Source organism: Ylistrum balloti, unplaced genomic scaffold (genome assembly GCF_031769215.1).
Source record: "Ylistrum balloti isolate Yb309-2 unplaced genomic scaffold, AGI_CSIRO_Ybal_v1 Utg370416, whole genome shotgun sequence".
NCBI classification, from domain to species: Eukaryota; Metazoa; Mollusca; class Bivalvia; order Pectinida; family Pectinidae; genus Ylistrum; species Ylistrum balloti.
In genome coordinates, this window is record NW_026782282.1 from 2162980 (window position 1) to 2179833 (window position 16854).

The following is a 16854-nucleotide window of genomic DNA, read 5'->3' on the forward strand; positions in this document are numbered from 1 at the left end:
TGTTTTGTATGGCCTTATTGATTATTTATAAAGTGACTAGCTTGATGTGTCGTTTCAGAGATAACAAGAGATCCCAGAGGGATCTTGGCGCCTACCATTTGAGGATCTGTTTTCAGTTCTTGAAGATTTGTTTTTTTTTTTTTTTGTTTGTTACAGGTGTTGTAAATGTTCATGAACTGGTCTTCATTGAATATACTCAATGATGGCACAAGATATATTTATTAAGCACCTATTAGCAAATATCATTTGAAAAAGATCCCAAAGTATTATTAGATAGCAGTCAGTTACAGGTGGATAATGGACAATATGCTTGTGCTGTATTACTGTCGACATCCAAGATGGCTGCCTGTGGGCCACCTTGATTTCAAATCAGTCCAAAAAAGGTACAATGCACAACTAGGGACAAAGGGAAATCAATATCTATGAAATATCAGAAGGATCCATCCAGGACTTCCTCAGATATAGCAGTAACAAGATTTTACTCTCAAAATCCAAGATTTGATTTCGGATCAGTGCAAAAAGGTATAATGCACAACGTGGAACCAAAGGGAACCTGCATATGAAATTTGAGAAATATCTATCCAGTACTTTCCAAGAAATAGCAGTAACAAACTTTTACATCCAAAATCCAAGATGGCCACCTGTCGGCCATCTTGAATTCGAATCAATCCAAAAAAGGTACAATGCACAACTAGGGACCAAAGGGAACCTGCATATGAAATTTGAGAAAGATCCATCCAGTACTTTCCAAGAAATAGCGGTAACAAACTTTCACATCCAAAATCCAAGATGGCCACCTGTCGGCCATCTTGAATTCGAATCAGTCCCAAAAAAGGTACAATGCACAACAAGGGACCAAAGGGAACCTGCATATGAAATTTGAGAAAGATCCATCCAGTACTTTCCAAGAAATAGCAGTAACAAACTTTTACATCCAAAATCCAAGATGGCCACCTGTCGGCCATCTTGATTTCGAATCAGTCCAAAAAAGGTACAATGCACAACTAGGGACTAAGGGGAAACTGCATATGAAATTTGAGAAAGATCCATCCAGTACTTTCCAAGAAATAGCGGTAACAAACTTTTACATCCAAAATCCAAGATGGCCACCTGTCGGCCATCTTGAATTCGAATCAGTCCCAAAAAAGGTACAATGCACAACAAGGGACCAAAGGGAACCTGCATATGAAATTTGATCTCAAAGCGTACTTCACATCACTTATCTCAAAGCATACTTCACATCACTTATCTCAAAGCATACTTATTTCACATCACTTATCTCAAAGCATACTGACTTCACATCACTTATCTCAAAGCATACTTACTTCACATCACTTATCTCAAAGCATACTGACTTCACATCACTTATCTCAAAGCATACTTTTGTCACATCACTTATCTCAAAGCATACTTATTTCACATCACTTATCTCAAAGCATACTGACTTCACATCACTTATCTCAAAGCATCACTTATCTATACTTCACATTCAAAGCATACTTCACATCACTTATCTCAAAGCGTACTTCAGATCACTTATCTCAAAGCATACTTCACATCACTTATCTCAAAGCGTACTTCAGATCACTTATCTCAAAGCATACTTCACATCACTTATCTCAAAGCATACTTCACATCACTTATCTCAAAGCGTACTTCAGATCACTTATCTCAAAGCGTACTTCAGATCACTTATCTCATCAAGCATACTTATTCAAAGCATATTTCACATCACTTATCTCAAAGCATACTGACTTCTCATCACTTATCTCAAAGCATACTTCACATCACTTATCTCAAAGCATACTTCACATCACTTATCTCAAAGCATACTTCACATCACTTATCTCAAAGCGTACTTCAGATCACTTATCTCAAAGCATACTTCACATCACTTATCTCAAAGCGTACTTCAGATCACTTATCTCAAAGCATACTTCACATCACTTATCTCAAAGCGTACTTCAGATCACTTATCTCAAAGCATACTTCACATCACTTATCTCAAAGCATACTTCACATCACTTATCTCAAAGCATACTTCACATCACTTATCTCAAAGCATACTTCACATCACTTATCTCAAAGCATACTTCACATCACTTATCTCAAAGCATACTTCACATCACTTATCTCAAAGCATACTTCACATCACTTATCTCAAAGCATACTTCAGATCACTTATCTCAAAGCATACTTCACATCACTTATCTCAAAGCATACTTCAGATCACTTATCTCATCAAGCGTACTTCACATCACTTATCTCAAAGCGTACTTCACATCACTTATCTCAAAGCATACTTCACATCACTTATCTCAAAGCATACTTCACATCACTTATCTCAAAGCATACTTCACATCACTTATCTCAAAGCGTACTTCAGATCACTTATCTCAAAGCATACTTCACATCACTTATCTCAAAGCGTACTTCAGATCACTTATCTCAAAGCATACTTCACATCACTTATCTCAAAGCGTACTTCACATCACTTATCTCAAAGCATACTTCACATCACTAATCTCCAAGCGTACTTCAGATCACTTATCTCCAAGCGTACTTCAGATCACTTATCTCCAAGCATACTTCACATCACTAATCTCCAAGCGTACTTCAGATCACTTATCTCAAAGCATACTTCACATCACTTATCTCAAAGCATACTTCACATCACTTATCTCAAAGCATACTTCACATCACTTATCTCAAAGCATACTTCACATCACTAATCTCAAAGCGTACTTCAGATCACTTATCTCAAAGAATACTTCACATCACTTATCTCAAAGCATACTTCACATCACTTATCTCAAAGCATACTTCACATCACTTATCTCAAAGCACTACTTCAGATCACTTATCTCAAAGCATACTACACATCACTTATCTCAAAGCGTACTTCAGATCAGTTATCTCAATGCATACTTCACATCACTTATCTCAAAGCGTACTTCAGATCACTTATCTCAAAGCATACTTCACATCACTTATCTCAAAGCATACTTCACATCACTTATCTCAAAGCATACTTCACATCACTTATCTCAAAGCGTACTTCAGATCACTCTCACATCACTTATCTCAAAGCATACTTCACATCACTTATCTCAAAGCATACTTCACATCACTTATCTCAAAGCATACTTCACATCACTTATCTCAAAGCATACTTCACATCACTTATCTCAAAGCGTACTTCACATCACTTATCTCAAAGCATACTTCACATCACTTATCTCAAAGCATACTTCACATCACTTATCTCAAAGCATACTTCACATCACTTATCTCAAAGCATACTTCACATCACTTATCTCAAAGCATACTTCACATCACTTATCTCAAAGCATACTTCACATCACTTATCTAGCATACTTCACATCACTTATCTCAAAGCATACTTCACATCACTTATCTCAAAGCATACTTCACATCACTTATCTCAAAGCATACTTCACATCACTTATCTCAAAGCATACTTCACATCACTTATCTCAAAGCATACTTCACATCACTTATCTCAAAGCATACTTCACATCACTTATCTCAAAGCATACTTCACATCACTTATCTCAAAGCGTACTTCACATCACTTATCTCAAAGCATACTTCACATCACTTATCTCAAAGCATACTTCACATCACTTATCTCAAAGCATACTTCACATCACTTATCTCAAAGCATACTTCACATCACTTATCTCAAAGCATACTTCACATCACTTATCTCAAAGCATACTTCACATCACTTATCTCAAAGCATACTTCACATCACTTATCTCAAAGCATACTTCACATCACTTATCTCAAAGCATACTTCACATCACTTATCTCAAAGCATACTTCACATCACTTATCTCAAAGCATACTTCACATCACTTATCTCAAAGCATACTTCACATCACTTATCTCAAAGCATACTTCACATCACTTATCTCAAAGCATACTTCACATCACTTATCTCAAAGCGTACTTCAGATCACTTATCTCAAAGCATACTTCACATCACTTCAAAGCATACTTCATCACTTATCTCAAAGCGTACTTCAGATCACTTATCTCAAAGCATACTTCACATCACTTATCTCAAAGCGTACTTCAGATCACTTATCTCAAAGCATACTTCACATCACTTATCTCAAAGCGTACTTCAGATCACTTATCTCAAAGCATACTTCACATCACTTATCTCAAAGCATACTTCACATCACTTATCTCAAAGCATACTTCACATCACTTATCTCAAAGCATACTTCACATCACTAATCTCAAAGCATACTTCACATCACTTATCTCAAAGCATACTTCACATCACTTATCTCAAAGCATACTTCAGATCACTTATCTCAAAGCATACTTCACATCACTAATCTCCAAGCGTACTTCAGATCACTTATCTCAAAGCATACTTCACATCACTTATCTCAAAGCATACTTCACATCACTTATCTCAAAGCATACTTCACATCACTTATCTCAAAGCATACTTCACATCACTTATCTCAAAGCATACTTCACATCACTTATCTCAAAGCATACTTCACATCACTTATCTCAAAGCATACTTCACATCACTTATCTCAAAGCATACTTCACATCACTTATCTCAAAGCATACTTCACATCACTTATCTCAAAGCATACTTCACATCACTTATCTCAAAGCATACTTCACATCACTTATCTCAAAGCATACTTCACATCACTTATCTCAAAGCATACTTCACATCACTTATCTCAAAGCATACTTCACATCACTTATCTCAAAGCATACTTCACATCACTAATCTCCAAGCGTACTTCAGATCACTTATCTCCAAGCGTACTTCAGATCACTTATCTCAAAGCGTACTTCAGATCACTTATCTCAAAGCATACTTCACATCACTTATCTCAAAGCATACTTCACATCACTTATCTCAAAGCATACTTCACATCACTTATCTCAAAGCATACTTCACATCACTTATCTCAAAGCATACTTCACATCACTTATCTCAAAGCATACTTCACATCACTTATCTCAAAGCATACTTCACATCACTTATCTCAAAGCATACTTCACATCACTTATCTCAAAGCATACTTCACATCACTTATCTCAAAGCATACTTCACATCACTTATCTCAAAGCATACTTCACATCACTTATCTCAAAGCATACTTCACATCACTTATCTCAAAGCATACTTCACATCACTTATCTCAAAGCATACTTCACATCACTTATCTCAAAGCATACTTCACATCACTTATCTCAAAGCATACTTCACATCACTTATCTCAAAGCATACTTCACATCACTTATCTCAAAGCGTACTTCAGATCACTTATCTCAAAGCATACTTCACATCACTTATCTCAAAGCATACTTCACATCACTTATCTCAAAGCATACTTCACATCACTTATCTCAAAGCATACTTCACATCACTTATCTCAAAGCATACTTCACATCACTTATCTCAAAGCATACTTCACATCACTTATCTCAAAGCATACTTCACATCACTTATCTCAAAGCATACTTCACATCACTTATCTCAAAGCATACTTCACATCACTTATCTCAAAGCATACTTCACATCACTTATCTCAAAGCATACTTCACATCACTTATCTCAAAGCATACTTCACATCACTTATCTCAAAGCATACTTCACATCACTTATCTCAAAGCATACTTCACATCACTTATCTCAAAGCATACTTCACATCACTTATCTCAAAGCGTACTTCAGATCACTTATCTCAAAGCATACTTCACATCACTTATCTCAAAGCATACTTCACATCACTTATCTCAAAGCATACTTCACATCACTTATCTCAAAGCATACTTCACATCACTTATCTCAAAGCATACTTCACATCACTTATCTCAAAGCATACTTCACATCACTTATCTCAAAGCATACTTCACATCACTTATCTCAAAGCGTACTTCAGATCACTTATCTCAAAGCATACTTCACATCACTAATCTCCAAGCGTACTTCACATCACTTATCTCAAAGCATACTTCACATCACTTATCTCAAAGTATACTTCACATCACTTATCTCAAAGCGTACTTCAGATCACTTATCTCAAAGCATACTTCACATCACTTATCTCAAAGCATACTTCACATCACTTATCTCAAAGCATACTTCACATCACTTATCTCAAAGCATACTTCACATCACTTATCTCAAAGCATACTTCACATCACTTATCTCAAAGCATACTTCACATCACTTATCTCAAAGCATACTTCACATCACTTATCTCAAAGCATACTTCACATCACTTATCTCAAAGCATACTTCACATCACTTATCTCAAAGCATACTTCACATCACTTATCTCAAAGCATACTTCACATCACTTATCTCAAAGCTTACTTCAGATCACTTATCTCAAAGCATACTTCACATCACTTATCTCAAAGCTTACTTCACATCACTTATCTCAAAGCATACTTCACATCACTTATCTCAAAGCATACTTCACATCACTTATCTCAAAGCATACTTCACATCACTTATCTCAAAGCGTACTTCACATCACTTATCTCAAAGCGTACTTCAGATCACTTATCTCAAAGCATACTTCACATCACTTATCTCAAAGCATACTTCACATCACTTATCTCAAAGCATACTTCACATCACTTATCTCAAAGCATACTTCACATCACTTATCTCAAAGCATACTTCACATCACTTATCTCAAAAAGCATACTTCAGCATACTTCAGATCAAAGCATACTTCATCACTTATCTCAAAGCATACTTCACATCACTTATCTCAAAGCATACTTCACATCACTTATCTCAAAGCATACTTCACATCACTTATCTCAAAGCATACTTCACATCACTTATCTCAAAGTATACTTCACATCACTTATCTCAAAGCGTACTTCAGATCACTTATCTCAAAGCATACTTCACATCACTTATCTCAAAGCATACTTCACATCACTTATCTCAAAGCATACTTCACATCACTTATCTCCACTTATCACTTATCTCAAAGCATACTTCACATCACTTATCTCAAAGCATACTTCACATCACTTATCTCAAAGCGTACTTCAGATCACTTATCTCAAAGCATACTTCACATCACTTATCTCAAAGCATACTTCACATCACTTATCTCAAAGCATACTTCACATCACTTATCTCAAAGCATACTTCAGCATCACTTATCTCAAAGCATACTTCACATCACTTATCTCAAAGCGTACTTCAGATCACTTATCTCAAAGCATACTTCACATCACTTATCTCAAAGCATACTTCACATCACTTATCTCAAAGCATACTTCACATCACTTATCTCAAAGCATACTTCACATCACTTATCTCAAAGCATACTTCACATCACTTATCTCAAAGCGTACTTCAGATCACTTATCTCAAAGCGTACTTCAGATCACTTATCTCAAAGCATACTTCACATCACTAATCTCCAAGCATACTTCACATCACTAATCTCCAAGCGTACTTCAGATCACTTATCTCAAAGCATACTTCACATCACTAATCTCCAAGCGTACTTCAGATCACTTATCTCCAAGCATACTTCACATCACTAATCTCCAAGCGTACTTCAGATCACTTATCTCAAAGCATACTTCACATCACTTATCTCAAAGCGTACTTCAGATCACTAATCTCCAAGCATACTTACTTCACATCACTTATCTCAAAGCTTACTTCAGATCACTAATCTCCAAGCATACTTATTTCACATCACTTATTTCAAAGCTTACTTCAGATCACTTATCTCAAAGCGTACTTCAGATCACTTATCTCAAAGCATACTTCAGATCACTTATCTCAAAGCTTACTTCAGATCACTTATCTACTTCACATCACTTATCTCAAAGCATACTTCACATCACTTATCTCAAAGCATACTTCACATCACTTATCTCAAAGCATACTTCACATCACTTATCTCAAAGCATACTTCACATCACTTATCTCAAAGCATACTTCACATCACTTATCTCAAAGCATACTTCACATCACTTATCTCAAAGCATACTTCACATCACTTATCTCAAAGCAAGCACATCACTTATTCAGCATACTTCACATCACTTATCTCAAAGCATACTTCACATCACTTATCTCAAAGCATACTTCACATCACTTATCTCAAAGCGTACTTCACATCACTTATCTCAAAGCATACTTCACATCACTTATCTCAAAGCGTACTTCAGATCACTTATCTCAAAGCATACTTCACATCACTTATCTCAAAGCATACTTCACATCACTTATCTCAAAGCATACTTCACATCACTTATCTCAAAGCATACTTCACATCACTTATCTCAAAGCATACTTCACATCACTTATCTCAAAGCATACTTCACATCACTTATCTCAAAGCATACTTCACATCACTTATCTCAAAGCATACTTCACATCACTTATCTCAAAGCATACTTCACATCACTTATCTCAAAGCGTACTTCAGATCACTTATCTCAAAGCATACTTCACATCACTTATCTCAAAGCATACTTCACATCACTAATCTCCAAGCGTACTTCAGATCACTTATCTCCAAGCATACTTCACATCACTAATCTCCTAGCGTACTTCAGATCACTTATCTCCAAGTGTACTTCAGATCACTTATCTCAAAGCGTACTTCAGATCACTTATCTCAAAGCGTACTTCAGATCACTTATCTCAAAGCGTACTTCAGATCACTTATCTCAAAGCATACTTATTTCACAACCAAGCATCAAACCATGTAAGTCCAGTATCCACATTTGCCTTTGCCTTGTAGAGGGTTGTGCTAGCTAAGACATAGACTGTGATCTAGTGAGAAGATAAACTTCTCACTAAAGGCTGTGCTTATTAAAGGGCAGTGTTAATATATAATATCAATGGACTTATTACCAAGCATTTTGTTTTACTGTGTCTGGTAAATAACCTACGCAAAGTGTTCATAACAAAGCATAGGCTAGAATTTGTAGTGTTTAAACATCTCTGTACTTGGAGATAGAGGATCTGGCTCTCTGGTATTGATTTCCTGACATTAGCCTTCGATCTTTCAGTTTTGTTACAACGGTTCTATAAGACGCTGTGATTTCATTCTTTTTAATGTTCTTTTAATGACAAATGTGTCATTAACTTTCCATTCCATCTTCAACATTGAACGACAAACGACAATTTAATTGGAAAAGTAACACAGTTCACACATTAAGTATCACAGATACCCTGATTCAAACTTTGTACAGGATTCACAAAGAATAGGAGATCACACGTCCACGTAACAAGTATAGTAAAGTGCTGTGATGCCCAGCTGAAGGACTCAACAACAGCCTTAAAAAACACTATGACAACATCAAGCTGGGTTGACCGGCTTTAATATAGGACATTGACTAGTTACGAGGCGAGCTCCGGCCATGTCTAAACATATCAAACGCTACAAAACTCACTAGAAAAACACTCAAGAATACTGTACAAGGAACCAAGCCAATCTTCAGAGTGTTGTCAGCAGCAAACAGACCTATCAGAATAAAATTTTCATCAACAGATTAAATGTGTGAATTAAGCTACTATTCTAGACACTTCAGTATCATTTCAATACCGTAAGTTGCAACATACAGAATATTCGTCATGAGATATGAATATATTGTCTACTACAAGTATTGAATATAGTTGGGGATAGGAAGAAAGGATATTAGGGAAGCTAAGTCAATATCCTTGATTAAAGGTGGTAAACCAAGTCAGACGTTGTCATGATCATCTTTACCTATTTGTAAAGAATTGTTATACCCCAACAACCATCCATCTGCGTGAAATATTGTCAAGTGTATCTAAAAAAGCGCTGAAGCAATATTTCTCAAATCTGGCATCCTTTCCATATACAGCTATTCCCTTTCACTTTTCATTTAAACTTGATAAAATGCTACAGCCAATCATAGCCCATAATTTGACATATTATGTTTTCTGTTACCATGGAAACACTTTGGAGACTTCTGATTGGTCAAAATTTAGTTATTACCTGATAAAGTTGAAGATTGGTATAAACAGATTTAGGGGCATAATAAATACAATGATACCATTTTCAAAAAAAAAAAAAAAAAAAGGTTTCCATTTGGTTGCCATGGTGACCAAATGAAGACCTTTTGGAGGAATCTTATTGGGACAACCCCTCCAAAACTATTGTAGATTGGGGAGCAGGGGGTATTAGTTACCAATCCTGGCGAAAGTTCTAGTTTAAATTGAAGCCTGGTACCAATACTGAGCACTGCCCTGCTGTCTAACCATCAAATAAACAATCACAAATCAACACAAAACAACTTCTCTAGACCTGCTGTCTATTATACAAACATATCAAATGTATTTCCATTGTCCCACATTTTAAATATTAGTTACATTAATGCATTATTAAAGATGAAGGTGAAATAAAAACAACAACAGTTGTAATATGCATTTTTAGAAATATATTTTATTCAATTATCATTTTGATTTAAGTTTTCTCCAATAGAGACTCTTGGAGACAAACACTGACAAATCTCATCTCTGGCTGATTCTCATAAGATATTGAATCTTGTGAGTTGGACATTGCACAAGGTGGGTATCAAGGTGGTTTTATATTCTGGCTATGTTACAGGTGCATAATTTATCAAATTATGATCAAGCGACCTTGCAGCCTTGACGGTCACCTGAGGTAAGCATTATTGAATAAAAGTCATTTCCAATGGAAAATAATGTCGTGCTCAAAATGCAATTTTTCTCCATGAAATTCACAATATCGGTAAAGCACCACAAGACCGTTTAGACCTGAAAGAGCATTTGGCCTTACAGTACATCAGCTCCTGGGAGACAGCTAGGATCAATATGTGCATACCATCAAGCTGTCATTCTACAAATTTTAAATATTTCCAAAGGAAATTAAAACTATGCTTAAAAATGTATTTTCCTATATAACCTATTATAAACTTTACCCCCTCCCCTGGGGCCATGGAATTCACAATTTTGGTACAGCACCTCAAGATGCTTCCATCTTTGAAGAGTACTAGATTCTAACAGATCTGGGTGTTGAAAAAGATTTTTGAAATTTGAGTCAATTTGACTACTCTTGGCAGGAAGAGGAAGTGGGGCTGTATAATCTACTATTTCGGTTAATGTTTGGCCAGGGAAGGTTTCTGCAAAATTTCTTTGAAATCGGTTCAGGGTTCAGAGAAGAGGTTGAAAATATTTAAAGTTAAAAGCATGACACATTACTTCGGACAAAAGGCGATAGCAGTAGGTTACCATAAGACTTTGCCTCAGTTAATCTGAAAATTGTACATAATTTATCAAATCATGTTTAAAAAAAATGAAACAAAATCTACAGAGTTCTTCCAAACAAACAAAATCACATAAAAAATTTTAACATAAATTCTTTGAATTATTTCATTTTCAAGACAACTTGTTATTTTTCCTTGTGTTTTGATATTTCTAAATATGGTATACACTTGTTAAAGTTTTCATGTTTTGGTATTTCAAATTGAAAAATTAATCAAATTTTTGCTGTTTTCACCTTGACGTCTGGTAAAAATGTTCTTTCAACACACCTTTTTTCTGCAGGTGAAAAATAATTATAAGAAAGTATGAACAGCATAAAACACACAGATCCCCTAGATCCTTTACTGACACTACCAGGTTTTTGTCAGTGATAGAATCACATGTTTTCTTAAATCCATAGTTTGTTTGTGACCAAAGCGGCAAGAAATTATCACATAACCTGTTTTTGTATCATAGATCAGTGAAGTGTCCTTCTTGGAGATCTAAGAAAAAAAAAAAAAGGATTTTCGACTAAATTTAAAAATTCAGGACACTCACTTCATGAAATTTTAACTGATTTAAAATTTGACCTGACACAGCAGTCAAGATTTCGCACTTTCATTTGAACAATGGCATTTCTATAATCACAGTACAAGTGCTTTCCTATCAATAAAAACAAGAGGCCCAATAGGTCTGCATATATTATTCATACAAAAAAAAATACCAGGGGTAATTGATTGACACATAGCAATATTTTTTTCTCCAACATATATAATCCTTTGTGTGTGTAGATTGACAATATGTCTCTGTTTTGACAATCATTCCAACAAAACAATATTTAATATCACAGTAATTTAACAAGAAGCAATGGTTAAACTCCAAGACACTCAGAGGGAAACACATGGATATGACTGTACATCCTTCATATATTACTGACACCTGGTTTGAACCCAGTGGATCAGATATCCACAAATCATAACAAAGTCCAGGACGTAGCATCAAGCTATTCACAATGCCAACTTGAAACTGAAAACAAGAAAAATGTAAAAAAAAAATCAATACTCCTGCTCCCGCGTATATCTGATGATTTTTTTTACTATAAGTTATGATGACCTTCACCTTAAACATAAATTTGTCCCTGGTAAAACAATGTAGAACCGAATTCCTTATAAAAATTATTTCCTTTTGGCATTTCAGTGGTTGTTGGTTTTGACCTAGGAACCCGTCATAGGTATTTTTGTAACCGACCTTGGCACAGTTTTATCAAGATCCCTGTAGAAATTAAGCCACTACCGTGATCATATATTGATTGAACAGACACAATAGTATGAATATGGGTAAACAATACTCTCCTACCTCACCCCTCCCTAAAAAATGGTAGCTTCTTCCTTCTCTTCCTTCCCTAAAATGGAACCTTCTTCCCTCCCACAAAAAAAAAAATGGTAGCTTCTTCCCTTTCTTCAATGGTATCTTCTCCCCCCCCCCCCCCCCCCCCCCTCAAAAAAAAAAAAAAATGGTTGCTCCTTCCTTCCCTTAAATTCTAGCTTTGTCCCTATACCCCTTTGAAATGGTAGCTTCACACTCTTGGTCTCCAGTAATACTTCTGTATACCTGTGAAAATAATTAGAAATGCAACTCTGTGCAAGCAGGATGGATATTTGACACCATATGGATAATACACAATTAAGATGGAATTCCATTTTACAACATAAAAATCATTTAAAATTAAATTATAATATTGTATAAGTTGCTACACCATTTGATGGTAAGAATAAACAGTAAATATGGCACATCTGGAAAGATAAGGAAATTACAGTAAACATATTCACATCATACAAACAGTTCATCTTCATACAGAGAAACTTTGTAGCATATTGCAATATCAGTTAATATTATTGGGGCTTTATTTTCATAAACTTTCGGGTCATTTTATATTCTTGAAATCACATGTCTCATAATTTGTAAACCGAACAAAAATTAGAATTAATTTTATAGCTGATCTCATGGGTACGACTACTTCAAAAAGTTATTAACAACAAAATTCATGGAACTTGATTCCAATCACAATATTTGATTGTTCAATATATACAGAAGTTTTGATTGGATCAATATGTGAACCATTTAGAACATGTATCTCAAAAACTGTGCATCTTTATCAGGTTAACAGGATGATGATTTGTCCTGCACATGTAATTACTCTGCAGCTTAAAAACAGTGATAGTCACTCTGTGCTTGGGAATTAAAAATCAAATTAACTCATGGTTCCACATCTGATAAATCAGCTATTCTTAAAGGTCCCCTCTTGTAGTGACCCTATCTCTACATAATTTATCTTGGCCTGTCACTATGATCCCCTCCCCCACCCCCAACCCCACTCTAAAACATCTTATCTTGCCCTGCCAAAATAATTCCTCTTGGACTCTAGTTAACCTTAATTATCCTTGTAGGACCCTATTTAACCTTTCCCTGTCCTAGTGACCTCTGTTTGACACTTCTAAACCGTTTCCTGCTCAAGTGGGTTCAAAGTGCAAACAGTTTTACTGATCCTGTGGACAACATCCTTTGAACATAAGAACGCAACAAAACACAAAGCAACGTCTCAGTATAAGAAGACCGGTTATATAACACACTAATCAAATCTGACTCTGTAAAAATGACAAGGATTTAAAATCTTTCTTCACCTTCCATTCCCCTTTTGACATCACCTTGGATTTCACAGATCCTATCATGTGATCACCATCAGGATTTAAGGTACTTGTATGTACTGCAGTGTTTCAATTCCGACGTCCAGGGACTAACTTGACCTCTTTACGACACTGACTGAAGACTGAGAATAAGAGGGCCATGGGCCTTAACAGTCATTTGACATTTAACAAAACAGGGGGTTACTTGGACAACAAAGCTGATTAAACTGGGGGTTACCTGGACAACAACACTGATCAAAAAGGGGGTTAGTTGTAAACCAAAACTGAACGAATACTGGGCTAAAGAGAGAGATATACGAGTCATTTTAATGTTAATATCATATTTTGTTTTTCACCCGACAACCTTTGGTTACATTACACATATTGTCTGATAAAATATCCTTTAAAGCCATCACATTTACCAACTGTAGAAAGTTACAAAATAACATAATACTGCTGCAGCTACATTTAAATGTACAGTTATGTAAATTATGCAAAATTGATGTCCTTCATTACGCAGGGATCAGATAATCATTATTAGAATATCCTTCTTATCCTAACAAAAGAGATTTTTGGAATTTAAGATCAAGGAAAGTTTTGGTATTTCCAACTTCACATTTCTTGATTTTAAATTACCAAAGTATTCTAGTTATACAATATAAATACAAAGTATTTTTAAGCAGGTTCTTTTACTGTACAGAAAAATTGTTACAATTCTTGTGTCAAAAGAGAACCTGCTGTTCTCGTTTTATGAGATCACATCAAATAAACACTAAATATTAGTTGTTATAAAATTGGCTAATTAAGTTCAATCCACCAACTCGACACACCAGTAAGTAAACATCAGGACATATGTTCCGGAAATTAATTTTTACAATTGAAAAAATTCTGTAAGAGCCAGTGCTAGTAACATGCATCACATACAAAAAATTAAAAAATCATGTGTGATCATTATGTGTAATGCATGTAAAGCTGTGTCATTGATATCAACTGAAAATGTCAGCTCAATGTACAGTATTTAAGTTTCCAACAATGTTGGTGATTTTGATATGATTAGATTTATTCCAAAAAATGACATTTGTGACCAGAGATGTGATTGATTAGATGGTACAGCCCTTTTTTAAACATGTTTTTATACACATCATATATGACATCATAATGGTTGCAAAAAAAAAAAAAAAATGAAATTTACTGTCGGACATTTGTCACTTCTGTTGAGATGTTAACTAATCAACATAGAAATATCTTTACACAAAGGTACAAACAACAAGAGGCCAAAAGGGCCTTAACAGTCGTCTCACTTACAATGTTGTATCTTGTTAACAAAGTAGGCTTTAACTAAATGGTACATGAAATGCAAATGTAAAACATGCACAACATTGACCATCATCTCATGTTAGGGCTTCTAACCATACTATTGTGATTTTCCTACACAAACTCTTCCACCCATGACCAGTATTTAATTGGTTCTATCATATTTGAATCAATTTGACCCCTTTTGACCCTGCCTTCCAGCCCTTTGGGGTCAGTTAGGATCAATATGTGCATATCGTCCAGCTGTCAACTTATACTAATAATTCTAACCAAGTTTGAACTATTTCCAATAGAAAATAAACAAATTATGCCCAAAATGTCATTTTCCAATACATACTACAAGTTTAGTAAACTTACATTATTCATAAACTTAAAAATCATATATTATTAAAAGTTCTGTGCACCTATGGATGGATTCTGCAAAGTGTCTGTGAGTATCCAAGGATGCAACACCTTGTCTAAGGATGCATCACATTGTCTATGTATCCCAGGATGCAACACATTTTCTATGAGTATCCAAGGATGCAACACCTTGTCTAAGGATGCATCACATTGTCTATGTATCCCAGGATGCAACACATTTTCTATGAGTATCCAAGGATGCATCACCTTGTCTAAGGATGCATCATATTATCTATGTATCCCAGGATGCAACACATTTTCTATGAGTATCCAAGGATGCATCACCTTGTCTAAGGATGCATCATATTATCTATGTATCCCAGGATGCAACACATTTTCTATGAGTATCCCAGGATGCATCCCATTGTCTACGGATGCATCACATTGTCTTGTCTATGAGAATCCTAGGATGCATTTCTTTGTCCATGAGTATCCCAGGATGCACCACTTTGTCCATGACTATCCCAGGATGCATCACATTAATTGTCTAAATAGTTTCACAAACAGAAAACTTTTAGACCTAATGATGTGGATAGTTTCACAAACAGAGAGTGCTTTAAGATCTAATGATGAATTGTTCAAAATAAAAACCAAAAACGAAAACAAAAAAGTCAGAAAGAAAAATTTCCTTGAAACAAAATTTCGTTAAAACACCATTTCAACCATTCATATAACAACAAGACCAATCTTACTTCCATCTTACTGGACCAAATCATTATCACTGATATAAATTCAGAGACAGATGGTTTAAGAATGGTCACTCCTAGGTACATGGCAAGTTCTGTTTGGGTTTGTGTACATCGTTATTCAAGTGAAAATTTCGTTTTACTCTGTTACATTCTCTGTGATGAATATTATGAAATGATAATGAGCTCAATGAAATTGTGAGGTAATTAGGGAAATGAAGAAGATTTTTCATTAATCGTCGGGATGTAGACCACATCTTCGCCGGAACTCCTGGCCTCGTTCATGAATCCATTTATTTGAAACCCATTTGGCTCCTACAAGCACTGGACATGCAGCATGTCGTGTGTTATATATACCTTCACCGCTCTTATATAAGTTGTACCAGAATGCAGCTCCTCCCTAGAAATAGACATCACCAGCTGGTTCTTAATATCAAGGTAAAACATTGAAAAAATTCAAGAAGTCTTTGAC

The 16854-nt window shown here is 35.3% G+C and overlaps 1 protein-coding gene across 4 annotated transcripts in view; it reads right to left on the reverse strand.

The window, feature by feature from the left end:
- Positions 1–13646: 13646 nt before the first annotated feature.
- Positions 13647–16854, reverse strand: part of LOC132554522 (prolyl 4-hydroxylase subunit alpha-1-like) — a 32551-nt gene continuing 29343 nt past the window's right edge. For all 4 annotated transcript variants that reach the window (XM_060218841.1, XM_060218842.1, XM_060218840.1 and 1 more), the window contains exon 13: positions 13647–16782. In XM_060218841.1, the coding sequence (XP_060074824.1) occupies positions 16615–16782 (168 nt within the window). In that variant the 3' untranslated portion in view covers positions 13647–16614. The remainder of the gene's footprint in view (positions 16783–16854) is intronic.